At 38.8% G+C, this 25,935-nt stretch overlaps 1 protein-coding gene and 1 long non-coding RNA gene across 3 annotated transcripts in view; one reads left to right on the top strand and one right to left on the bottom strand.

The window, feature by feature from the left end:
• Positions 1-19,784, top strand: part of CDH10 (cadherin 10) — a 153,859-nt gene extending 134,075 nt beyond the window's left edge. The window contains 4 exon segments of the mRNA XM_034761584.1: positions 2,961-3,082; positions 7,830-7,938; positions 10,824-11,075; positions 18,755-19,784. Of these exon segments, the coding sequence (XP_034617475.1) occupies positions 2,961-3,082; positions 7,830-7,938; positions 10,824-11,075; positions 18,755-19,248 (977 nt within the window). The 3' untranslated portion in view covers positions 19,249-19,784.
• On the bottom strand, positions 57-22,915 carry LOC117872802. Of its 2 annotated transcripts, XR_004644608.1 has the most exons (6): positions 22,797-22,915; positions 21,301-21,398; positions 9,172-9,253; positions 3,602-3,639; positions 2,801-2,866; positions 57-878 (listed from the first exon to the last, which is right to left on the bottom strand). It is a non-coding gene; the product is annotated as an uncharacterized LOC117872802 (long non-coding RNA). The 2 variants fall into 2 exon arrangements; XR_004644609.1 differs by lacking the exon at positions 9,172-9,253.
• Positions 22,916-25,935: the final 3,020 nt, after the last annotated feature.

The following is a 25,935-nucleotide window of genomic DNA, read 5'->3' as shown; positions in this document are numbered from 1 at the left end:
AAATACTTCTGGCACTCAGAATAAATTTCTTAAAAATAAATAGCGTTAAGTCCAACTGCTGGTGCTCTATACATCTTTTCATTCATCTCAGACATTTACAAGAATCCATTTTGATTACAAGTAAACAGAATAAACCCGAGGTAGCATTAAGATTACTACATCATTGCACCTAATTCCAGTCCCACTGACCCAAAAGATTTTAGGTGACAAAAAAAATCTGAGGTTCTTCAAGTCAACTCATGGGGAGCATTCATTATTAAATTCTCTGTTTTAGGGTAAGCAGTGTATCACTGGTAAAAGCAATACTTTCTGATGATAAACATGGCTGGTGCCACCATTCTTCAGACAGCTGGCCACTGTGATAAATGTGTTATTCCATAGTATTTTCATATTGTGGAGATTGAAGGTCCTTCTGTGCTTAAACTGAACTATTAAACTCATTTCTTTGTGAGGATATTTTGAGAGAATTTAACTTCTCAACTTAGTTGTTGTAATTAGGTCTCTCTAAAAAGGTAAACTAATATTTTTGGAAAAGGTCAGGTCTTTTAGGGGCAATCAATCTGCATAATAATTGCTTGAAATTCATACCTGCCAGATTCTACAGTCACCATCCCTTTATAATGTATTTCTGAGCTTCTTTGAAGATAAAAGGCAATATTGGAATATTTAGGACATTGTTTTTCATGATGTTCAGATTTTTGTTCTGTTTGCCATTTTAAAGAAATTTACTATGTCAAGTAGACATAGCTACAAACACTGATACTGAAATACAGTGGAACCATAACCTGAATTCTTCACAGATTGCTCCCAAGATACCACAGCATGTCATATACCCAGTCAATACAATGATTCAGGATCCATCTTCATTGTTTCCTATCCTATTCCAGAAACAAAGCAAAAACATATAAATGATTAATATAGTTCGGTAGAGGAGTTCTCAGAAATGGGTGATGTATGCATGATTGCCTTGCACTAAAGAGTAAGTACCTCAACAATTAAAAACAAATAAAACCCTATTCAGTTTAGTGCTGCAAATTTGCACCCAATCCTACTCCCACAGAAGTCAGTGGGAATATAAGCTCTTTATTTGGTTGATTTAAAAAACAGCTATTATAAATTTATATTTTTTTCTTACAGTAATTTAAACATGTAGCCCGTGATTCTATTCTGACTCACACCAGTTTTACACTGGTGTAATATTTTTTTCTTTAATTAAGTGTCTACAGTGCCAAGTTCACTGTAATTTAAGGTTTCCTGTGCCAGTAATACATTTTAACGTTTGTAGAAGATCTCTCTATATATCTATATTATATAAATATTGTTGTATTTAAAATAAATAAGGTTTTTAAAATATTTAAGAAGCTTCATTTAAAATAAAATTAAAATGCAGATCTTATCAATTTAGTGTGATCCTTGCCTGGGATCCGGGATCCTTGTCTGGGGTTCCAGCCACCAGCCCCACTCAGCTCGCTGCCGGTCTGGGGTTCCATTCACTCAGCCAGCAGTGGGCTAAGTGGGACGGTGGTGGGCTGAGTGGGGTTGGGGAGCGGGGGAAGGAGGGTGAGTGTCTCAACCCGCTGCCTGTCTGGGGTCCCGGCCATCGGCTCCGCTCAGCCCGCCACCGGCCCCGCTCAGCCCGCTGCCAGCTGAATGAATGGAACCCCAGACCGGCAGCAAGTTGAGTGGGGCTGGTGGCTGGAACCCCAGACAAGACTCCCAGGCCCTGCTCACACTGCCGGTCTAGTCTGGGCTGAGCGGGGGCCGGTGGCCGGGACCTTAGACCGGCAGTGAGCTGAGCAGCTCAGTCCGCTGCCGGTCTCAGGTCCCGGCTGCGGGCACCACTCAGCCCGCTGCCTGCCTGGGGTTCCATTAACCCAGACCGGCGGCGAGCTGAGCAGTGCCGGTGGCCGGGACCCCAGACCATCAGCGGGCTGGTCTGGGTTTCTGTCCACCAGCTCCTGCCAGCCGGGATCCTAGCCGCCGGCCCGCCTCAGCCCGCTACCAGCCTGGGGGATCTGCTCAACCAAACTGGCAGGAGGCTGAGTGGGGCCAGCGGCTGGGACCCCGACTGGCAAGGGGCAGCAGCCAGAACCCCAGACCAGCAGCAGGCTGAGTGCTGCCGGAACCCCAGACCGGCAGTGGACTGAGCCGCTCAGCCCCCCACCCAGCCCGCGGCCAGCTGAGTGAATGGAATCCCAGGCCGGCAGCGAGCGCTGGCTCCCGCCAGCCGGGGTCTCAGCTGCTGGCCTGCTCAGCTCGCTGCCAGCCTGGGGTTCCTTGGGGGTCCCCAAGCCAGCAGCGGGCACTGAGTGGGGCCAGCAGCCGGGACCCCGGCTGGCAAGGGGGCAGCAGCCGGAACCCCAGAGTGGTGGTGGGTTGAGCCGCTCAGCCCGCCGCCGCGTGCCATCAAATATCTGCTCGCCTGCCATCTTTGTTCTACTGATTTATAAAAGGGGAAGTGAAAGGAAAATCGGATCCTGAGAATATCCTTTTAGAATATGTTTGTCTCCAACCAGTGACAGCTCCTCAGTGTAAAACAAATTCGATAACATCCATTGCATTTTGTTTTAAAAATCAAACTTCCAGCAGAACAATACTCTTGAGCCCAACAAAAACAACAATTGTCATTTGATTATACTAATAGAGATACTTTTTATATATTACATTTGCTTATTTCATTAATAGAAGTAGTGTTTATCTTCATGTAAACAGCTTAATTGTGCACTAGATACCAGTAAATGAATTTGGTTTTGGCACTAAGCAAAATCTGTTCTGAACACTGACGTAGCCTGATCCTTACCTAGTATGAGTCCAGGGAGCTATGCCAAATTACACCAGCTGAGGATCTGACCTTGAATGCTGAGCCCTGGAAGAATTTTAAAGAAAACAAACTTTTTTTTTTTTTTAAAATGAGAGCAAGAAATCACTTCTTTCTGTTTTCATTTCTTTTCTTTTGGCAGACAATCCCAAAGATACCACTCGTGTTTCTGTTTATGTTCGAATTTTGGATGTTAATGACAATGCCCCGCAGTTTGCCGTATTCTATGATACTTTTGTATGTGAAAATGCAAGAGCTGGACAGGTATGCTTTCTGTAAATACTTTAAGCTATTTGGTTTTACTATGGCACTCAGTTTTAGGCCATACTTTAAAAATGCTTGAGAGAGCATGCTGCTTGAGAAAGAGTGCTTCTAGTACAGTTTATGAAACAAAATGAACGAAAAGAATGGCTGTCAGTAAATCAGTCTTTAGACCTCCCCAATAATACTTTACAATTGCGCCAGCATGTAAATTAACAAATTACTTTTCTTTACTTTTACAGAAATGGCTTTCTACAGGAGCTCTGTTAATTTTACTCTCAAGCTTTTGCATCCGTGGATCAGTTTTTGTTTTGTTGCTTTAGATGCCTAAGTATATAGGTCTGAAAGATGTGTTCTTAATTGGTTTCAGTGTTATCTTCCCAGAAGAAAGCAACATGCTATAAATAATTGGTAATCAAATTAGATTTTTTTTTTTTCTTCAAAAAGAGGTCTATACTATAGAGCTCAATTGTACTTTGAATTAATATTTATCAGGTTTAGAAACAGCAATGTCATACTTACATTTTTATGTAAATGACAGTTTATCTCCCAAACATTTTCTGTGGGTGAATCAAACAAAAACATAAAAGATGTTAATATCTGAACTGTTTTTATAGAAACCAAACAAAATAATACAGAAAAATATATTTGATTAAAGTGAAACGACTCTGCTGCCGAATGTCTAGTTCCTACTACGCAGCTATCCATTAGGGCTGTTGGAAACCCATCAGTTTCCCTATTACTGTATTGTGTGTTCCACAGCACATTAATCCAAGAATAAATAATGCCCTCAAAAGTGGCATCAGTGGTACCAGTGGCATGTACACATCACAGTACTGTTGAAGAGAGTACGGAGGAGGAATGCAGACTTATCTGAAAATAGTTAATTTCTTGGATGCCTTTATTTCCAGATGGTATCCCATTTTATTTATTTTTCTGATTCGTTTTATAACTGTACATTCACTGCTACTGACTATGGTTATGATACACACAACTTAATCTCTCTGGGTCATTGCTAATTTAATTCTGTCCTCTTGTATATTAGTTCCTCCTTTTTTTGTGACCATAATTAAAAATGACATATAGTCAAATTTAGACCTCACTGATAATAGTCTTCCCCACTGACCACTGTTTATCAAAAAATGTTCAACCCCATGCTAGAATATGGTATTTTATGTAGTTAGGTATTTAATTTCTTTATATGTTTAATCTGTGACATTATGTTGACTGGCTTCTTGAAATCTAATATATTGAATAAGAGAATTCAATATATTAATATGTGAGCTATTGTGATAGCATCTAACATATGCTCAACATTTTCCAAACCTACTGAAAAACCACAAAGAGCTTACACTATAAATTCAAAAGACAGACAAAGGCATAGACAAACACCATAGAAAGAATAATGTATAAGTACGAGATGATGCTGAGTAGGAGTCTTGATTGTTTTCCTCCTCTTCCGAATCATCCTTGCTCCACTCCTCCAACTTCTCCTTTATCCTCCAGTCTCCAACTACCCTGTACGCCCCACCATATAATCAGAGAGACAAACAAACCTACAGCCAGTTAGATGGTGTGCATGCCAAGGGAAGCATGGAATTACAGTTGTCCTGTGACATTCTGGAGGTGGGGCAGCCTAAACAGCCTTTCACCTGCCCACAGGCTGGAAAGGATCCCTGCCACTTCTTTCCTCTGTGAAGGAGGGCTGCGTTCAGCAGAGAAATCATTGGGTTAGGGCAAATACAGCCAAATCTGTTCCAGATATTGATTGCTGTCTTGCCATTTTTTCTTTCCATTGAGAAAGGACAGGCTGCTTCTTCCAGCATGGGCCTCAGAGCAGGGTTTAGGAGCCCTCGTGGCCTTACTTGCACAGAGTCTTGAGTAGCTGTTGAATCACTAACTATGATGGAGACTTTTACATTTGGTTTTCAGGATCGGGGCTCAATAAACCAAAACTGCTTGTCAGTTATTAGACTCTCCTTTACCAGATCTATACAGACTCCCTTATCCTATGTGCAAATATTATACCTGAAAAACATATCCATCTAATTGGCTAATTCATGGATTTTTCGTCACTAAACTTCATAAAGTATGTTTTGGGTTTTTTTTTAGTTGTTGGTTCTCTCTTCTGACTGTCTTAATTTATTGCAGATTATAAAGAATTAGTAGAAAAGACCCAGTGTTTGTTAAACTCTGAGGTGCATTTCATCCAGATCCAGACATGTATATCTTTTTTGTTTTATCAAATATAGTTTTACCATCTATTTGTTTATCCTTTGCTCTTGGCATCTGCAACTATCATATCCAACAGTTTCCCTGATTAGAATTCTCTGATGTCCTTGTTATCATTAGCCTTTTTAGTATAAGCTAAGTTCAAATAGATTTATTTAAAAATTCACAGTCCTCGTCATTTTAAGTTGTAGCAATTTTATTTTCTGCCATTATTCTTTTCTGGATGTATTTATAGGACACTCTTATTGCCTTTGATTCCTTAGTAGCATGATATCTTTGCTTTTTTTCTGTCATTATTTCTCAGTGATTCATTCACTCAAACATCTTTCTTATTAATCTCTCATCTCTTCCAATTATTTCTTACTTTAGTTCCTTCTGTGACCTTCCTTTCTATTTATATCTCCCATGTGTTTTAAGTTGTAATGAGATTAGACTTTCTTCTTTCAGTATTGTGTTTTTTACAGCTCTCCAAGCCTTACTCTATTTTGTTTCCAGATAGTCATGAAACTCATGCCACACAGATACACAGGAATCTGCACACCAGATTTTAGATCAGTGGTCCATTTACTCCAGTACAGTGGTCAGTACCAGGAAGATTTAAGGAACACTACAGTGAACTATTTTGGAATAAATTGCCCACAAGGGAAGTTTCTTCCTAATACTGATCAGCTAGTGGCTGGCTTATGTACTGAAATGGTCTATACCAGTGCTTCTCAAAGTCAGGCCGCCACTTGTTCAGGGAAAGCACCTGGCGGTCCGGGCCGGTTTGTTTACCTGCCGCATCTGCAGGTTTGGTCGATCGCAGCTCACATGGCCGCGGTTCACCGCTCCAGGACAATGAGAGCTGCGGGAAGCAGCACAGGCCGAGGCATGTACTCTGTGGTTTGGAAGGACTGGAGGAGAGAAGTGGGGAGTTAGATGAATGTTTGGAAGGCCACAGAGAGGAGGTTGCCATTGCTGAGGCAAAGGATGATATTACTTTACAAGTGTTTTAATGGTAGGCATGAAGAAAACAGATGCATTTTGGAAATTCTAGAGAGACAAAGAAAGCAGGATTTAGCATGTCACAGGAGAGATGTCAAAAATGACAGGTAGATTGCAGACTTGTGGAGCAGGTCAGATTGTATACCTGACAACAGTAATGGAGCCGGGAGGATATGTGGGAGGGTTCTAGAAGAAACTTCAGTTTTTGCCAAGTTGAGCTTGAGTAGACAATGGAACATTGAAGGCGAGATGTCAGTCAGTGGAGAGGTAGTTCTGGTAACCATCAGCATAGAGTAGTAACTGAGGCTATGTGACTGGAAGTTACCCTGGGATGAAGCAGCAAAGATCTCAGGGTTACAGCTAAGCGATGGCATTTGCCATAGCTAACGACCAGTAAGTTTCAATGACAAACTACACTGGTTCACTGCATACTTAAATAGAAGAATGGCAGGGAATCACCATACTTCCTGCAATGCCTACAACAGGCTTTCTTTGGAAGTCTGCAACCCAAGTATTCTGATGCAGCCTAAGTTATGAGATCGACCCAGGATCTCAGATCCCAGCTAGGGGCGATAAAGGTGTATGTGTTTTAGCATTTTGAATAGAATGTTTGAGAGTCATGGTAAACAATTTTTCCCTCATAAACTCTTAATTTACATGATTTTCTGTGCTGATAAATGGACAAATGAATTTCATTACAAATTTAGAAGTTTCAAAGTGGTTTCTGTTTTGCAGTGTTTGACATTAAACAGTTTTTGTTTCCCCCATCTTCTACCTTTTTGCCACTGAGTGCAACCAAATTAAGGTCCAAGGGTTTTTCATTTAACCCCTCTTCCTCTTGCAACTTCCTCAGATTTGGAAGAGTTACAGTGGCAGAGTTAGTGTTTCATTTTTGCTTTTGTGAACCTAACTTTTCCAAAGTTGAAGAAGTGTTGAAAAGTTAGAGTAGGGGAAAAAAAAGGAGATAATGAAAAAAAAAAATTACATTCAATGTGGTAGGGGGAGGAAATTAAAATGTTCATATTATTTTCAGTTTTCAAACATTTAAATAAAATACAAATTTCAGTTTGAACTGTAATGAATATTTTTGTTTTGAAACTGATATTTTCGTGGCCAGTTCTTTGTATATGTTTTAAGTGTATTAATTTAATCAGAATTGCTATTGTATATACTGCTAAAAATATACAGTGAAATGTGTAAGGGGCAAAGGTAGGTAGCGGTTCAAAATATTATGGGGAGGTGGTAGTTTTGATTTTATAAATACTGGGTTTAAACTTTGCTTTGCAGTGTTTGGAATCCAAACTCTGGACCAATGAGCTAGGTTACTTACTACTTTATTTTTTGCACTTCATCAGGAAAAGAAGCAGCATATATGATGAAAGGTACATTTGATCAGTTATCATATTAGATGGTATTATTTATACCATAGTTTGTTTTATAAATATGGATTTTTTTTAAAGCTGGCACTGTTCCTTGAAGTAACCAGATAACTGTATTACAATGCCTGCTTATTTTTGATTTTCCTTGTCTGCAGCTAATACAGACCATAAGTGCAGTAGACAAAGACGACCCCCTTGGAGGACAAAAATTTTTCTTCAGTTTAGCTGCTGTTAACCCAAACTTTACTGTTCAAGATAATGAAGGTAAAATACAGAGCTTGCCCATGGTATAAGATTTAGCTTTCATTCCTAACATATTACAGGTATTTTTCTGAAACATTTGAACTTGTGTTTGCAAAAGTTAAGACCTGTTAACTGGAAGAAAGGACTGGGCCTTCACAGGCCACTGAACCTCATATAGATAGCAGACAAAATTAATGTTACTACTGTGGGAGTTGCCTATAACCTTACTGTGCTTCTGACCCTTTCTTCTTGTCCATGGCAACACTTATGGGATATATGATGGAAAATTGGGTATCAACAATCTGATGGAAATAATTTCCTTTATTTTAAAAGAAGAGTAAAGATTTCAATATTTTACAAACCCAAAATGTAAGCTTATGTTGAAGTAAATCTGGATCAAGATTTCAGTTGCATTTGGTGGCTTTACATGTTTTTAAAGCATGGTGATTTTGTCATCTTTTGGTTTGAGGATTGTTACAAACTGAACCTCAAGGAACAATCAGGAGAGTCATGTTAACCTGCACTATATCTAAAACTAGAAAGAAGTTCAGACTGTGAATCAAGACTGCTGAGTCTTCATCAGGTCTTACGTATTTATATTATTAAAACAGTTTCCGAAATGGGGACACAACATTTAGTTTTACCTCTAGAAGATGGTGGTGCTTAGCAGCCCCAATCATAGAGCAGGGACCCACAATGATAGGCTCTGTACAGACAGACCCTGCCTCCAGAACTCACAATCTAATTAGAAGAGATATGGGAGCACAAGGAGCAATGAGACAGGTCTGAAGAGATCAGACTTGGAAGTCTGAATGCTACAACTTCAGGCTTTTAAAATGGCTTAGAAGACTAGCTGCACAATTGCCATTGAAATTCATGGGAATTGGGTGTCTAAATCCACTAGGTGATTTTGAAAATAGCACTGAAACCTGATATCTGGTGGTCTTTCTAAGGCAAGAAACAGCATTTTCCCTTTTTAGGTGGTTAGGAATCTTCTCCATTTTGATAGTATCAAATTGTGTGTCCCTTGGGTCACAGGACATTGGACCTTAAACTGTATGAAGCTGCTCAGGCGTCTGGAATGTTTAAGTAGTCCCAGTAGCAATGGATTAGTGGGGAGTAGATGCAGCAGTTGAAGGGTCATAATAAATGCTCTCTGTGACATGGATATAACCACTACATGTAGTCTACAGATACATTTAGTACACCATAACCAAAATATAAATTCACTGAAGTTATATAAAGGACATAGACCTGTAATCATTGGAGGTTTACTTCATCCATGCACATTCAAAACCAAATGGCATTGATCTGTTCTCATCATTAAGCCCCTTATCTGGAAATAAATGAATTAACATATGCTATGTAGAGGTAAGTCATAAATGGGAAATTGTAGAGTCTCAACTCAGAAGAGAGTTTGGAGGTAGGTAAATGCCTACTATCCCCAGAAGATTGTCAGCTGTCCTCGACCTGCAGAAGATTTCACTTTATATAAACTTAATTCACCTAGTCATCTTTAGTTTAAGCTCACAGAATCCTAGACTCAAAGGAAAAGAAAAATCGTTCTAGCCTTAGTAAGCCTCCACAGCCTCCTGCACCCCCAGGCACCACCACTGAGAAAAGTTCCTCTGCCTATGTACAAAAATGGAGAGTCTGTAACAACTGGTGAAGGGGGAGCAACAGAGAATAACATGACAAGAACAGGAGCTAAATAAAACATCAAATTAGTTTGGGTTGTGGGTCAGAGGCAGTGTATAGCAGAGGCTAAGCTAATGCCTGATTTTTTGAGGAGGGAGTGCAATGAGGAGAGAATGGGAGCAGAGGAAGCTTGACCAAAGGGACTCGCTTCTGAGTCTTCTGTCTTTGCTCCTTTGTAAAGCTGAATGAGGCCGATGACTCCAAGTGGATAGCCACTTTGGGTTTCTTTTTGTTCATTTGTCTTTTTTTTTTTTTCTGACTGTTGCCAGGAAAAGCTTTTAGGAGTGTGTCTTTTGTTGGGGAAATGGGACATGAGCACTCATCCATAGTCTGTTTGGCTTGTGTTAGAATTATGAAATCAACCAGCATAAAAAGATCTGAAACCAGGGTGACATCAGATGGGAGGAGCTGTAAAGGAACATTCTAGAATGCATACAATAGAATGTTCTTCACTTCTCTCAGCCTTCTAGCTCAAACCAAGTGCAATATTTTAATAGAGGATATATCCTGGGGAATAGATCCGGCCTATGCAGAGGATGGGCTCTAAGAAAATATATCTTATCCATTTCTAGATATTCTACACTTTTTGTAGATGGGTTTCACTCATTAACTTCAACGGGAAGTCAGCTGGCAGTACAGATAATGCTTATCTAACAGAGACTGACAATTCTGATCAAAGAGGAAACATTTGCCCTTATTTCTTGTTTTTGTATTTTTGTCCTGTATTAGTAGAAAGAGCAGCAGCCCTCCTGGCATCTCTCACTTGCAGGGAGGCTATTTGCACAGGATTTAATTCTACTGTTTACACTACAGATTAATAACAGCATGATAAGACTGTACTACTTGGCACATATACAGTATCTGGAGTACATTCTCATGTCTAAACTGTTTAGGAATACAGTATTGCATTTTGATCTTCTGAATGCCTGTGTTAATCACTCTTCCAATCACATTTCAGCTTGAGATACTGAGGAATACAATGCATTGGGGAACAGCATGTTGAGGGGAAGAGAGAGGCGAAGCAGCCTTTTGGTCAAGTTGAAATGCCGGTAGAAAAAAGCCTGATCTCAGATGTTAAGGAAGCACACTTTCCAAAATAACATAGTGAACCAAAAACTCTGATAAAAAATGTTTGTTATATATACTATGAATTTTATAGTTGTATATTACACATTAGTAATATATAAAAATATTTTTAACTGATATAGATAACACTGCCAGAATTTTGACAAGAAGAAATGGCTTCAGTAGACATGAAATAAGCACCTATTTCCTGCCAGTGGTGATATCGGACAATGACTACCCAATCCAGAGTAGCACTGGCACTCTGACAATTCGAGTGTGCACCTGCGACAACCGTGGTAACATGCAGTCCTGTAATGCTGAGGCCTTGCTCCTTCCTGCTGGCCTCAGCACTGGTGCTCTAATTGCTATTCTTCTCTGCATCATTATACTTCTAGGTAAGTTATAGAAAAATGCATCTTTTCCCAAATGAACGAATACTTCAGAGATATAGAGGCCTGACCAATTGCAAGCTACGTAGTTTTGAAATATTTGTGATTGTGTTTTGTGATGCAAGATTCAAAACTACTGTAATACAGTGGAAACAGTTTATGCTATGATGAACTCAGATGTAGTAAAACATCTAGGTGACTAAGAATGAAAAATCTCAGGTTGTTAAATTGTTTCAACAAATTTCAGTACGCAAATGGCAGTACCTATATACTACAGTGAAGTTGTTCCCTTAAAAATGGCTAAGAGGGTTAAACTACATAGCAAAGTCAAATAATTGAACTGGGACTTCAGTTTTTGGCATTTACTGGCAGAGAATTGTAAAATGTACTTTTAAGCAGATAAATAATTTGAGATACTTTTACCCCTTTACGCATTGAAACCATTATCTATACCACTTTCTAATAGAAAATGTACTAGAAATGGTTGTGAGAGCCATTTCACAACCATTTCTAGTACATTTTCTATTAGAAGCAAACTGATCAATATTTTTCCTCTTAAGTTCACATAGCGATTCATCCTTCTTAGGGAAGCAGTGTTCCTTTCTCTATGAACTGGTGGAGTTTACCCCCTGAAACCAGTAGATCTTGTGAGAACTAAATGGAGGCCAGGACACTCCTCAAGTACTTTATTTCCAAAGGGATGAAGTAAAAGTGACAATTTCAGTGTGTGTTCCATGAGAAGACACACAAAAAGCCTGACCCATGACCAATGTTATTTTATGTAAACTTTATTTACTTTGCCATGGAATGCCTCAAAATACTTAATATGCTTATGGTGCTAACATTTCAAATATTAAAATATGTGTTTGGTTTGTTGTATTGATAATAGATGTACCTCTTTTTAGTTCGCTCATGCACATGAAAAAAAGCTCAGGGAATATTCTGTAAAGGGCCAAATTTTGCCCTTAACACTGGTAAATCCAGAGTAACTTTCACTGATTCAGGTCAGTGCAATAGGTTAGAGCCTGGTCCCCTGCTATCATGCCGTACATGGAATTTGTTTGCACAGACTTTTAGTCGTCAAATAAGAACATTACATTTAATGTTATCTTCTATCATGCATTTCATAAGTCTTTCCCTTTCTTATATAGTGAGCTTTAGTGCAAGTGATCCTTTACTGGGCCATAGGAGAAACCTGATTTAATGTGTCTTTAACATTGAGTCACACCATAATTTTGTGTCTTATGAACTGAAGAGTAAATTATTCTTTGTAGTGATATTGCAGTGTTTTCGGAAACCTAAATGTCCTAAATTTTAAATTTGAACTTTTATGTCTCCTGTGGTGTATAGGGGAGTGAACGAATTTTGGAAAACTAGAAACCTTAGTCTGAAAGTAGAAATACCTTATGATAGTTTGATTTATCAGGGTAATGATGTTACAAATGGCAAAAAGAAGCTCAGCTGATGCCTTAGTAATAATAAAGCACAGGTATTTTTAGGAACATACAAGATCACCACAGGGGTTTGTCTTATGCAAAATTGCCCAATATAATGTTGAAATATTTTTTCAGAAGCCAATTTGGTGAATTGATGTAACTAGCTGTGGAGGAGGAGGGAGTTGTCTATTATTTTATATTAATATCAGATGCACCTCAGTTTATCTACTTGATATTATCCTGCCTGACTATATGGAATTAAATCAAACAAGGCTGTTAAGAGGAAAACAAAACAATGACAAAGATAAGTTACCACCAGAAAGAATACCAAGGTCCTTAAGGAAAGAGTAGGGGAAGCTATTCATTGGGAAATCTGCCTGGCTCCAATTAGGCTAAAAGGTTAAGAGAAAACTGCAGGGCAGTCTCTCTCTCCCATCTCAGAGATGGAGGCAGCTGGGCTAAGTGGAAACTGCCAAGGAAAGAGTAAAGTTTAGGTGACAAGATGTATACACACACTTGTTTAAACCCTTCTCCTTGCTAGTTATGTATCTTTTATTGAATAGGCAATAATTTTTTTTAGGGCTGTCAAGCAATTAAAAAAAATTAATCGTGATTAATCGCACTGTGAAAGAATAATAGAATACAATTTATGTAAATAATTTGGATGTTTTCTACATTTTCAAATATATTGATTTCAATTACCACACAGAATACAAAGTGTACAGTGCTCACTTCGTTATTATTTTTTATTACAAATATTTGCATAGTAAAAAACAAAAGTAGTAGTATTTTTCAATTCACCTATTAAAGAGATTGCACAACATCATTTGTATTATTGAACTTACAAATGTAGAATTATGTTAAAAAAAACTTCACCCAAGTATAAAACAATGTAAAACTTTAGAACCTACAAGTCCACTCAGTCCAACTTGTTCAACCAATCGCTCAGACAAACAAGTTTGTTTACATTTGCAGGAGATAATGCTGCCTCTTGTTTACAATGTCACCTGAAAAAGAGACAACAGGTGTTTGCATGGCACTGTTGTAGCTGGTGTCGCAAGATATTTACGTGCCAGATGCACTGAAGATTCATGTGTCCCTTCATGCTTCAACCCCATTACAGAGGACATGCGTCCGTGCCGATGACGGGTTCTGCTCGATAACAATCCAAAGCAGTGCGGACCAACGCAAATTCATTTTCATCATCTGAGTCAGATGCCTCTAGCAGAAGGTTGATTTTCTTTTTTGGTGGTTCGGTTCTGCAGTTTCCGCATCAGAGTGTGGCTCTTTTAAGGCTTCTGAAAGCATGTTCCACACCTTGCCCCTCTTAGATTTTGGAAGGCACTTCAGATTCTTAAACCTTGGGTCGAGTGCTGTAGCTATCTTTCAAAATCTCACATTGGTACCTTCTTTGTGTTTTGTGGAATCTGCAGTGAAAGTGTTCTTAAAATGAACAACATGTGCTGGGTCATCATCTGACACTGCTATAACATGAAATATATGGCAAAATGTGGGTAAAACACAGAGCAGGAGAAATATAATTCTTCCCCAAGGAGTTCAGTCACAAATTTAATTAACACATTTTTTTTAATGAGCGTCATCAGCATGAAAGCATGTCCTCTGGAATGGTGGCCGAAGCAGGAAGGAGCATACGAATGTTTAGCATATCTGGCAAGTAAATACCTTGCAATGCTGGCTACAAAAGTGCAATGCAAACACCTGTTCTCACTTTCAGGTGACATTGTAAATAAGAAGCGGGCAGCATTATGTCCGGTAAATGTAAACAAACTTGTTTGTCTTAGCGATTGGCTGAACAAGCAGTAGGACTGAGTGTACTTGTAGGTTCAAAGTTTTACATTGTTTTGTTTTTTTGAGTGCAGTTATGTAACCGAAGAAGTGAGGTTTTTACTCACGAAAGCTTATGCCCAAATAAATCTGTTAGTCTTTAAGGTGCCACCAGACTCCTTGTTGTTTTTGTAGATACAGACTAACACGGCTACCCCCTGATACTAATCATTTTTGTTGCCCTCTGCTGGACTCTTCCCAATTTTTCCACATCCTTCTTGTAGTGTGGGGCCCAAAACTGGACACAGTACTTTAGATGAGGCCTCACCAATGCCGAACAGAGGGGAATGATCACATCCCTCGATCTGCTGGCAATGACCCTATTTATACAGCCCAAAATGCCATTAGCCTTCTTGGCAACAAGAGCACACTGACTCATATCCAGCTTCTCGTCCACTGTAACCCCTAAGTCCTTTTCTGCGGAACTGCTTCCTAGGCATTCGGTCCCTAATCAGTAACAGTGCATGGGATTCTTTCGTCCAAAGTGCAGGACTCTGCACTTGTCCTTGTTGAACCTCATCAGATTTCTTTTGGCCCAATCCTCTAATTTGTCTAGGACCTTCTGTATCCTATCCCTACCCTCCAATGTATCTGCCATTCCTCCCAGTTTAGTGTCATCTGAAAACTTGCTGAGGGTGCAATCCACGCCATCCTCCAGATCATTAATGAAGCTATTGAAGAAAACCAGCCCTAGGACCGACCCTTGGGGCACTCCGCTTGATACCGGCTGCCAATTAGACATGGAGCCATTGATCACTACCCATTGAGCCCGATGATCTAGCCAGCTTTCTGTCCACCTTATAGTCCATTCAGCCAGCCCATGCTTCTTTAACTTGCTGGCAAGAATACTGTGGGAGACCCTATCAAAAGCTTTGCTAAAGTCAAGGAATAACACGTCCACAGATTTCCCCTCATCCACAGAGCCAGTTATCTCCTCATAGAAGGTAATTAGGTTAGTCAGGCATGACTTGCCCTTGGTGAAGCCATGCTGACTGTTCCTAATCATTTGCCTCTCCTCTAAGTGCTTCAAAATTGATTCCTTGAGGACCTGCTCCATGATTTTTCCTGAGACAGAGGTGAGACTGACAGGCCTGTAGTTCCCCGGATCCTCCTCCTTCCCTTTTTTAAAGATGGGCACTACATTAGCCTTTTTCCTGTCATCCGGGATCTCCCCCGATCACCATGAATTTTCAAAGATAATGACCAATGGCTCCGCAATCACATCCGCCAACTCCTTTAGCACTCTCAGATGCAGCGCATCCAGCCCCATGGACCTGTGCTCATCCAGTTTTTCTAAATAGTCCCGAATCACTTCTTTCTCCACAGAGGGCTGGTCACCTCCTCCCCATGCTGTGCTGCCCAGTGCAGCAGTCTGGGAGCTGACCTTGTTTGTGAAGAAAAGCAAAAAAAAGCATTGAGTACATTAGCTTTTTCCACATCCTCTGTCACTAGGTTGCATCCCTCATTCAGTAAGGGGCCCACACTTTCCTTGACTTTCTTCTTGTTGCTTACATACCTGAAGAAACCTTAACTCTTAACATCTCTTGCTAGCTGCAGCTCCAAGTGTTATTTGGCCTTCCTGATTTCACTCCTGCATGCCTGAGCAATATTTTTATACTCCTCCCTGGTCATTTGTCCAATCTTCCACTTCTTGTAAGCTTCTTTTTTGCGTTTAAGATCAGCAAGGATTTCACTGTTAAGCCAAGCTGGTCGCCTGCCATATTTATTCTTTCTACACATTGGGATGTTTTTTTCCTGCATCTTCAGTAAGGATTCTTTAAAATACAGCCAGCTCTCCTGGACTCCTTTCCCCCCCATGTTATTCTCCAAGGGGTTATAACACACAGTGACCACTTGCTTTGAAATTCACACTTTTCTGTTAAAATTCTTCATTTGCATTGACAAGACTTCTTCGTTGGTTGATGGGTTATTTAGTTACAGGGGTATACACCATGTAAAATGTTTGCTAGTACATTATAATGGTATACAGATAAGTGAAAACAATGCAGGTAACATCCCACTTGTTTTAATGCAGTTTAAACACCAAATACACTCTTATACAATCAATTTGATCTATACTAATACAAAACTGAATTGACCTGGTGCTTTGGCATGAGCTAGCACCTGGTCTGGAAGTGTCACACGTGGGGTCAAAACCTGCTAGTTTTACTCAAGTGGCAGTCATACAACTGTAATTTCTCAGCACACATCACAGAAGGTGCTTATCTTTTAGAATTAGGATTCTAATCTTTAGAAGGGAAATGGCATTGTTATCCCAGGGGGTAAATTTCCCCATTTAAGTGTCTGTTTTCTACAAGACATTTTGAAATAATTTCCAGAGGTTCAGTTTTTGAAAACAAAAATAATTGAGTATTGTTAGATTTCTTTCTCCGTTATTTTCCCTCACTTGAAAAGAAGGTGGGAAGCCAGTACACTTTATGCTGGTATTAAAGTTAATATCAGAACAGGTACGTGTGTAGCTCTTCTATGCACTTCCAGTTCATGAAAGCATTAAAGTTAAAAATGAAAGAAAGTGTTTTTCCAACTGCAAATATTTAGAGAGTGGTTTCCACCAGCCTGTTTTTCCAGTGGAAAAGAGGGAGGGAAAAACCCTGAAAATACCCAAATCAAAATGGAATAAATATATTTTGTTTTCTAAAAACAAAAGGAAAAAAAATCATTTTATTTTGAAATGCTGATTCAAAATAACTTATTTTTTACAATCAGAAAATTTAATTTTTCTGTCAAAAATAGCATTTTTCCTGCAGAAAAAAAAAAGCGTTAGAGGAAGACACACTTTCTGATTGAAAAAAAAAGTAATTGAACCAGTTTTACTTATTAGGTGGCTCAGTGTTTCATACACGCAAGCCTGTAGTCAACTAAAGTATGAATAGTGCAGTTTGGGTCAAGAGGTTTCATCAAATTTCCTAGTCCCTAGGAAATCCCATTTATGAGTTGACTGCAATCATATTGCTTGTGTCCATTAAAACTGGTTGATTCACAAATACCTGGGTGACTAAGAGTCTGAGCAGAAGCTCACTGAGGTTAATCGTTTTCATATCTGTCTATCAGGGATGGTCTAGACAGTATTTGGTCCTGCCATGAGGGCAGGGGACTGGACTCAATGACCTCTCAAAGTCCCTTCCAGTCCTAAAATCTATGAATCTATATTAGATGATAGAATTAATTGGTTTCAATGTATTTTGGATTAGGCCCCAAATGTTCATCTCACTATGAGTTTTTCTTCTATGTAAAAATGTTGACATTTCCTGAAAGTTTAATTATAAATTTAACATGAATAGATTTGTTTAAAAAAAAAAACAAAACTATTTGTCTTTGTTAGTAGTTAAGTTCAAATACTGAGGTAATGTTGTATAACTTAAATGACCAAACAACACAATTTATAATGAACAGTTGGCAAACCTGGTGGAAACCACTGTAGACTGAACATTAGTCATCTAAGCTATTTTGTGAGTACCTGCCAAATACACTCATAAAAAAATCAAGCTCCGTTCACAAATTATTGGCAAACCAAAAATGGGCTGAATGCCTATTATTTATAAAAATTATTAAGCCATGCTAAAAAGTAATCAGTATCTTTGGAAACAAAGTGAAATGTCTTCTAAATTAAAACATTATTTCTTAATTGAAACAATTATACTTCATATTTATATAGTATAATATGAGTTCAAGTGAGTGTGTTTTCGTAAGGGAGATAGAAACAAGGTAATTTAAATTCCAGGTTCATTAGAAGGAGTTCCTCTTTCTTATACTAAAAGAGTATGTGCTCACTACAAACAATAAAAAGTGATACCTATGTTCTCTCTAACTGCATCCAGCCATAAAACATAAACACACTATTTCTCATATAAAATCACCATTACAATAGAGACATCAGTCAGCAATATTTTGATGATATATTATTGTCAAGTAGATTCCTGTGCACTAGTTCACAAATGTTTAACTTTACATAAAGTGATCAGAAAGAAGCTGTTTGGAGTGGAAGGATACCAAGATTGAATTTTATGATTTTTCAAAGTAATATTTAATTAACTGCAACTCAAGCACAGTTTGAGTAGTCTGCTTGAAACTTGCAAAAATAGTCTCCCTCACCATCAAAGCAGACCTGGCCATTTTCAGACCAAACCAATGTCCCTATTCAAAGATACAGAAAAGATCTTATTCTGAGTGCATCCTGTCTTAAGCACAAGAGAGGTTTTACATGATACATGGTAAGGTGATCAAAAAACAGGATGGAATCATTGCTGTTTCAGGGACTCTTAAGCTTAGTTGGTAAAACTTAGGTAAAGTAAAGCTATTGTGTTTGCTGAGCTTGCCACTGAGAAATTGTTAAATTGAGATCTTTAGTTTATCTATCTGCTCTTCTGTTGTTGTTTTTTTAAGTTATAGTGGTGCTATTTGCTGCTCTGAAGAGGCAGCGAAAGAAAGAGCCTCTGATCCTGTCTAAAGAGGACATCAGAGACAACATTGTGAGTTATAATGATGAAGGAGGTGGAGAGGAAGACACTCAAGCCTTTGATATTGGCACACTGAGAAATCCTGCAGCTATTGAAGATAAGAAGCTTCGACGAGATATTATTCCTGAAACATTATTTATACCACGGAGGACTCCTTCAGCACCAAATAATACAGATGTCCGAGATTTCATTAACCAAAGGCTAAAGGAGCATGATATTGATCCCTCTGCACCACCATATGATTCACTTGCAACCTACGCCTACGAAGGAAATGATTCTATAGCTGAATCCTTGAGTTCCTTAGAGTCAGGTACTACTGAAGGAGACCAAAACTACGATTACCTCAGAGAATGGGGCCCTCGGTTTAATAAGCTAGCTGAAATGTATGGTGGAGGAGAAAGTGACAAAGACACTTCTTAACCTCCAATAGGGTCCATTTGAGAGGAAGTAATTTTACAGACACCTTCTCCACTCAACAATATTTAACATTCAGGAAAATTTTCCTGCCACTCAGCACAATGGTTTTCTTTCTAATTTGTTCATTGTCATTCATTCTTTCTAGTAGGATGTCACGGAATATATACAGCATTTTATTTAATCACCTTCCAAGAGCCAAAGCTATGGAAATTCAGTGTTGTCCATTTTAGTAAGTAAAAGTACTTTCAGAAGCTTGAACAGGGTGATATTCCCTTAAGCAACCTCATGTACAAGCCGCTTTTGTTAGGTACATGTCCTACCCTTGCAAGTGCAGCTTTTAAGAAGGCAAAGAAAAAAAAAGTATGTCCAGTTCTGTACATTAAAATTTTAAAAAAATGTACATGTGGTGTTAATACGTGTGATATGCAGCTGGTTTAAAAAAAGTTTGTGCAACTTCATTTCATCAAATTCTATCTGCCAATGTTTTATATTTATATTTTTGTATTTATTTTTAAGAAATAAACCAGTTTTTACAACTATGTTGCCTGTTCTGGGAGATGAATTGTGAATCCTTCCCCTCCAAGAAGCTATCTACATACTCAGGCTGAAGGAGAGAATGCAATTACTTCTGTAACAACAGTGCTTACTCCAGCCATTTTTATGCTGTCTATATTTAACCAAGCATTTCCCACCAAAATTTTGAATGTGTTCAGATGGAGAAGATTGGGTGTCCATTCATTTGATAAGGAAAAAATAAAACAAAAAATTTTCAATGGTGACCAAGAAGGTGGGAAGCAGCACCGCTGGGAAAACAAGTCCTATTTCAAGAATACAATGAGTTTAAGTCATGTGACTAAAAATTTGCAATATTAGACTTTAAATAGGACTACTCAAATGCAAGGACTACTTGGGGCTTCAATACCTCTAGTGTAGCTTCCCTTTTGCTGGTCCAGAGTCCCATTAAAGCAACTGAGGTTAATCCAACTATAACAGTTGACGTGGAAAAAAAATAGTTAAACAAAAAAAAGTTATTTTCTTTTTGTTAAGGCACCTTAACTGATTACAAAGCTATAGTTTATTAGATTGTCTAATTTAAAGGTGAATTTCCTCTTCAAAAGGATTACAGACTGACAGCACTGAAAATATCTGTCCACAATACAGGCACCCCCCACCACCACCACCCTAATTTTACTAAAATGCTTCAGTTGAGTTCTAGTGTCTTCTAGAGGTAAACTAAAAAAAAAAAAATAGGAAACTCAAAAGTTATAATCTAATAACAGGGTCTAATGATTACAGAACAGAGCAGGTACTCAAGAGATCTTGGTTTTCTGACTCTCCCTCAAACTTTAGATGATACAAATTTGTTTGTGGAAAAATCAAAGATTATTTGACAATGAAATATTTTCCAGAGCTTTTAAAGTGGAAAAAATTGTACATATATTTGGTGGAATGAACATTTGTGTAGTGTAACTTTTTCCAATTTTCTTACTGGCATAAATTCAACAAATATTGTAACAATATTCACTTTTGGAGAGATGTAATATGACATTCTTATTACAGCACAAATCTTTTTTACTTAATGGAGTGCTTACCAGTGCAGTTGAGAAAATAAAAAGTAGTTATAGTCATTATAGTTCCTTCAATGTAGAAAGGTCAAACTTTTAATAAGTTAAATCTTTGAATTGTAAAAAACCATGCAGATTGATTCCACCCTTGATTCCCTTTATTTAAATTGATTTTAGCTCAAGAAGAATGCAGAGTGCATTTTCTATTTTATCTGATACAAAATATGTCAAAAATCATCAGTTCAAAGCTATTTCACAACTACTTAGATCATTTGAACAGCTACCCTTTTCTATGGTTATTTCGGCACAAAACACAAAAGCTGATTTGCCTTCTAGTTTTAGAACAAAAGTCTACTCAGTTACAGGGATGTAAAAAACTATTGACTTTAATGATGTTACTGTAGGTTAAATGGTGTAGCTGAAAGAAAAAAATTGCTCTTAGTCTCCCATCCCATTTGTGGTTTATAAATGCTAAGTGAATGTGACTTACCCGTAGGTCATCTGCAGAACTGAGTAAATTCCAAATGCAGAAGATTAAAGTTTCTTTGAGGCAACTTTTATTTTCACATACAGATTTCCCAAGTTTCCCTGTAATAGCAAGAATAACAACATTAATTTAATTACAAGTGGATACAATACCCAAAGATCAAGTTCAAATACTGATATCAATTCTTCTCTAAATGGAGGATAGTAAGTCTTCATTTAATATAAAGGGGAGTTGCATGTGCAACACAGAAGAAGTGAGGATGTATGTTTACAGTGTATATACAAGACTGCATAGAAAAAATATATAACTGCATATTTGGATCAAAGTCAAAACTATGCGAGTATAAATCCAGCCAACTCTTCTGTATACTGCTTATTCAAAAAGAGTTCCAGCGTTTAGTTAGCAAACAGGAAAAAATTATTCTTTAAACACATGCAATATTTTGATTTGCATTACAATATTTATGAAAATTAACAGAGAGGAAATGCTTCTTCATCACTGCAAAGATATTGAGAATGCTTTCCCTGATGAAAAACGTGGCACAATTGTTGAGTACTAAAATTTGAGAGGGGAGTGGAACTAAAAATACAGCTTTTACCTGTTAGGGACCATGTTAGCCACAATCTTTCTGTTAGTAGTCTTAGAAAATAGTTATTTTAATAAGTATACATAACCAAAATACACATAGATGCATGCAGGGAACCAGTAATTATGGATCCAGATTATATATCAAATAGACTCAGTCAAATTTGTCAAAATTCATATAGCAGAATGTAAGACAGAGCTGAGATTTAATAACAATACATTTTGTTGTTGTTGAAGGCAATTGTCTGTGTGCTCATATGACATAAATGATCATAGAGGAAACCAGTCCCAACACAGCAAAAATACCTACAAATTGTAGTGAAGGTGGAACTTCAAAAGGTTTACAGTTTAGATCAGCTAAGTATCCAAGAATTCAGATACTCATCTAAACTCAATCACCCTATGGCCCCCAACCACTGAGTTTCTGTCCCCAACCTAACCTCCCATCAAACCCTTGATCACAGGAAATAGGGTGGAAAATGGGGAGTTTGTAAAATAAAATCTTCTCATGGACCTACCTCCTTTCCTCAGTGATTTACAGAATGACAACACTGATTCATCAGACACATTGTGGTGTCTTCAGGAGGAAGGTATGATGACAAGCTAGGGGCAGGAAATAAAATGCACATAAAATACCCAAATGAGTTCACTCCGCTGCACAGTTCCACCTACATCCATCAATTCTTTCCCAATCTATCCATTACCTGTTCCATGCAGATATCAATCCATCCACCCACCTACTACAAAATTAATCAGCATCTTGCCAGTCCAGTCATTTTTATATCCCCCTGTCATGGCTAATTCCCCACTATGGCACTTCGAGTGCAGAAAGTGGGGCCCGCAAGGATTCTAAAAATTAATATCGGACACTCGAGGCTTGTATTAAACTCCCAAGGTTACAGCTCTTCTCTGACCTTGGATTGGCAGATGCTGTCATCATCCAATTGCAGTATCCCGTTGAGAGCCCAGGAAGGCGCACTTGGGAATTCCTTCCTGTGGGGTACCTGCAAGCCCTTTCATTCCCCCCTCCGGGGAAGAGCTGAGGAAAAAAAAAAAAGGAAATCAGTTTGCCACCAGCTAATTAAACTGTATGTGCACAAACCTCTTAAGAAACAAAAATCCAATTCTGTTCTTAAAAAAGATAAATTTTATTAATGAAAAAAAAAAGAAAGAAAATACTCAGGCTATTGCTGGATTTTAAAAGAGCAACTACATGGATTAAACATCAAGAATAGCTTTTATGAGGTCCACCTTAAAGGTTTCAAGCAAAACAAAAGCACCTGGGGTTAGCTCTGAGGAATCCACAGCCATAACGAAATAAAAGGTATAAACCTAATCGCGTCTTCCTAGACATTTCCTGATCTACTTACATATCTGGGGTCTTAAATGAGTAGTTTCTAGGTATGATACTGATTATTTTTTCATACCTGACTCAAGCTTCTTACAGCATAGCTGCTACCCTGTCCGCCTCTGCCCAGGAGAACAACAACAGATAGACAAGAGTGGAGTCTTTTCTTAATTTTAAAAAGTTCTAGCCTTCCTATTGGCTTTTTTGGCCAGGTGCCCACTCCCTTCTTTTTACCTATGCATAGCAGTGAGACTTTTTTACCCTTTGCAGGTAGAGCAATTAGAACAGCTACTAAGAGGTAGAACAGCTACTAAGAGGGATTTCATAGCTACTGGCCGGCTGGGTGTTCATAAAAGGGAGCTCCCCCTCCCCTTCATTTATCACAGCCCCAGACCACCCATCTCCCTTGCAGTACAGAGAATCTTCCCTTTGCATAAAATGATTGTTGTCTCAGATTACAGACTCCTCAGCAGTAGAGTTCAAACACACACTACCTGTCATCACTGCTCCCCTCCCCACACCCATCATTTCCTATATGTTATTGAGTTACTGACCCTCACCAATAAAGTCAGTCTCAACTGCCACAAAGACCTTTGTACTTTCTCTCATGCTGCTCCTCATGGAAAGGCCTGACAAAATCCTCCAAAGCTGCTACACTACTCTTCTTAAAACTCACTTCTACAATGATGCCTGCAAAAAATTCTGCATTGGCTATACAGTTCCTGTGCTGAGTCCTGTGCTTATTGGACTCATTGCAAACTGTGCTACATAGAAAGATGGGGCACCGTAAAAGTAAGAAGCATGGCTGCACTTTTTGCCCCAGTTTGTAGTTTCCAAATTGGCTTGTCCTTCTAGTAAAACTCACATTCTTTAATAACATTTCTCTGAGTATCGCAAAGTTATGGACACACTGTTAATGGAATACTTCATTTTATATACACTGGTGACTGCCTGACATCAAATCAATCAGTTTTAAAAGGTAAAATAATGAAGGGTTCATGACAGCAACAGATCAGCTAAAGATTATGCTCCTTGTCCTCCTTCCATGAGTGTCATTGTGACCAAACTATGGTGCTGAATTCAATAGCTACAGGCCAACCCTTAATCATGCTCACCTGATCAGCATAATAGGCCCAAAGCTCACACTGGGCTAAACAAATAGGCCATATGCAGGTCCAGTATCCCATATGCCCGTGTAACATTCTCCATTCTATTCTTAGTTGTTATAGAGCACACAGCAAGCAGCTGTGACCATAGGGATGTACTTTGGTCAGTGTCATTTTGCTCCATGTAGCCATCTCCATCACCTCTCAGGCATACCTGGGTGGTGGAGGGAGAGCCAAAGTACTTTTATCAACATCCTCATTACCTGGGTAGCAAAGGGCAGACCAAGAATCATAGCACAAAAACAGCAAGGATATCTAAAACCTACCAAATCAAACAAACAGAAATTTCAAAGGTATTTTCATGTCACTTTTTAAAAATGGTTCTAGTTTCATTCAAACAATTTTCTACTGAATTTAAAAATTATTTGGGTTTTCAAAATTTGCATATTTTAAAAAAAGGAATTTATTTTAATGTCAAAACTAAAAATAAATAAAATAAAAAAAATCTCACCATGTTACCAAGGTGGCCCCTCAGAACTAGCAATTAAAAAAAATACCTGAAAAATACAAAATGAAATGAAAAACCAAAACAAACAAAACATTTTGAAGGACAGTCAGTCTAATTTTTTTCATTGAACATTTCCATTGACATTAAAAATACCCCATAATTATTCTGACTACAAATTAAATGGTTTAATGAAAACTTATGTTTGAAAAAAGCAGAAAATTTTGATTAGTTGTGTTTTATTTATTATTTTATTTTAAATTTCAACAAGCTGGACTAATAGCCCTGCTGTGCTGGGGTAGGGTGGGAACAGTCTCTCTTCCCATATAAACTTTAACATTCTTGTATTGTGAACCTGGTCTGACAAACCAGTGTTTACACCGATGAAACATCCTCTGCGATCCACAAGGCTGCATACCCATAAAGTAGTGTTATTTACTGCTGTAGAACACTGGTCTGTTTATTAAAGTCAAGAGCTGGGAAGAGAGTTCCATCAATAGCCCTACCACAGTTTTGGAAGTGCTGATTATGTTCAGAGCTTTCAGTTACCTCAGGAACACTGACATATTTGATCATGTTGGTCAGTAGAACATGCTTTAAGGCAATGCACACCTCCACGACGATATCTCCCACTGTGGACTTCACCAGGCCAAAGAGCTCTTGAAGAAGAAGTAATCTGTATTCTTGGCCAGTTTCAATACTGCTATGACAACCTGCTTGTTGGCAGAGATAAGTTCTCAACAATGGTGGCTTTGCACTGTAAGGCTGCGGCCAGTTCCACACATAGAATGTAATAAGTGGGCTTGGTCATAGATTCTGGACCTACTTCAGGAGTGGGTGGGTGGGGTTCTGTGGCATGTGACATGCAGGAGGTCAGACTAGATCAGGGGTCGGCAACGTTTGGCATGCGGCTCGCTAGGGTAAGCACCCTGGCGGGCCGGGCCAGTTTTATTTACCTGCTGACGCGGCAGGTTCGGCCGATCACGGCTCCCACTGGCCGCGGTTCGCCGTCCCGGGCCAATGGGGGTGCGAGAAGCCGCGGCCAGCACATCGCTCGCCTGCGCCGCTTCTCGCCGCCCCCATTGGCCCGGGAC

Source organism: Trachemys scripta, chromosome 2 (assembly GCF_013100865.1).
Source record: "Trachemys scripta elegans isolate TJP31775 chromosome 2, CAS_Tse_1.0, whole genome shotgun sequence".
Classification (NCBI taxonomy): Eukaryota; Metazoa; Chordata; order Testudines; family Emydidae; genus Trachemys; species Trachemys scripta.
Note: the sequence above shows the minus strand (reverse complement) of the source record. Positions and strands in the feature narration are given on the sequence as shown.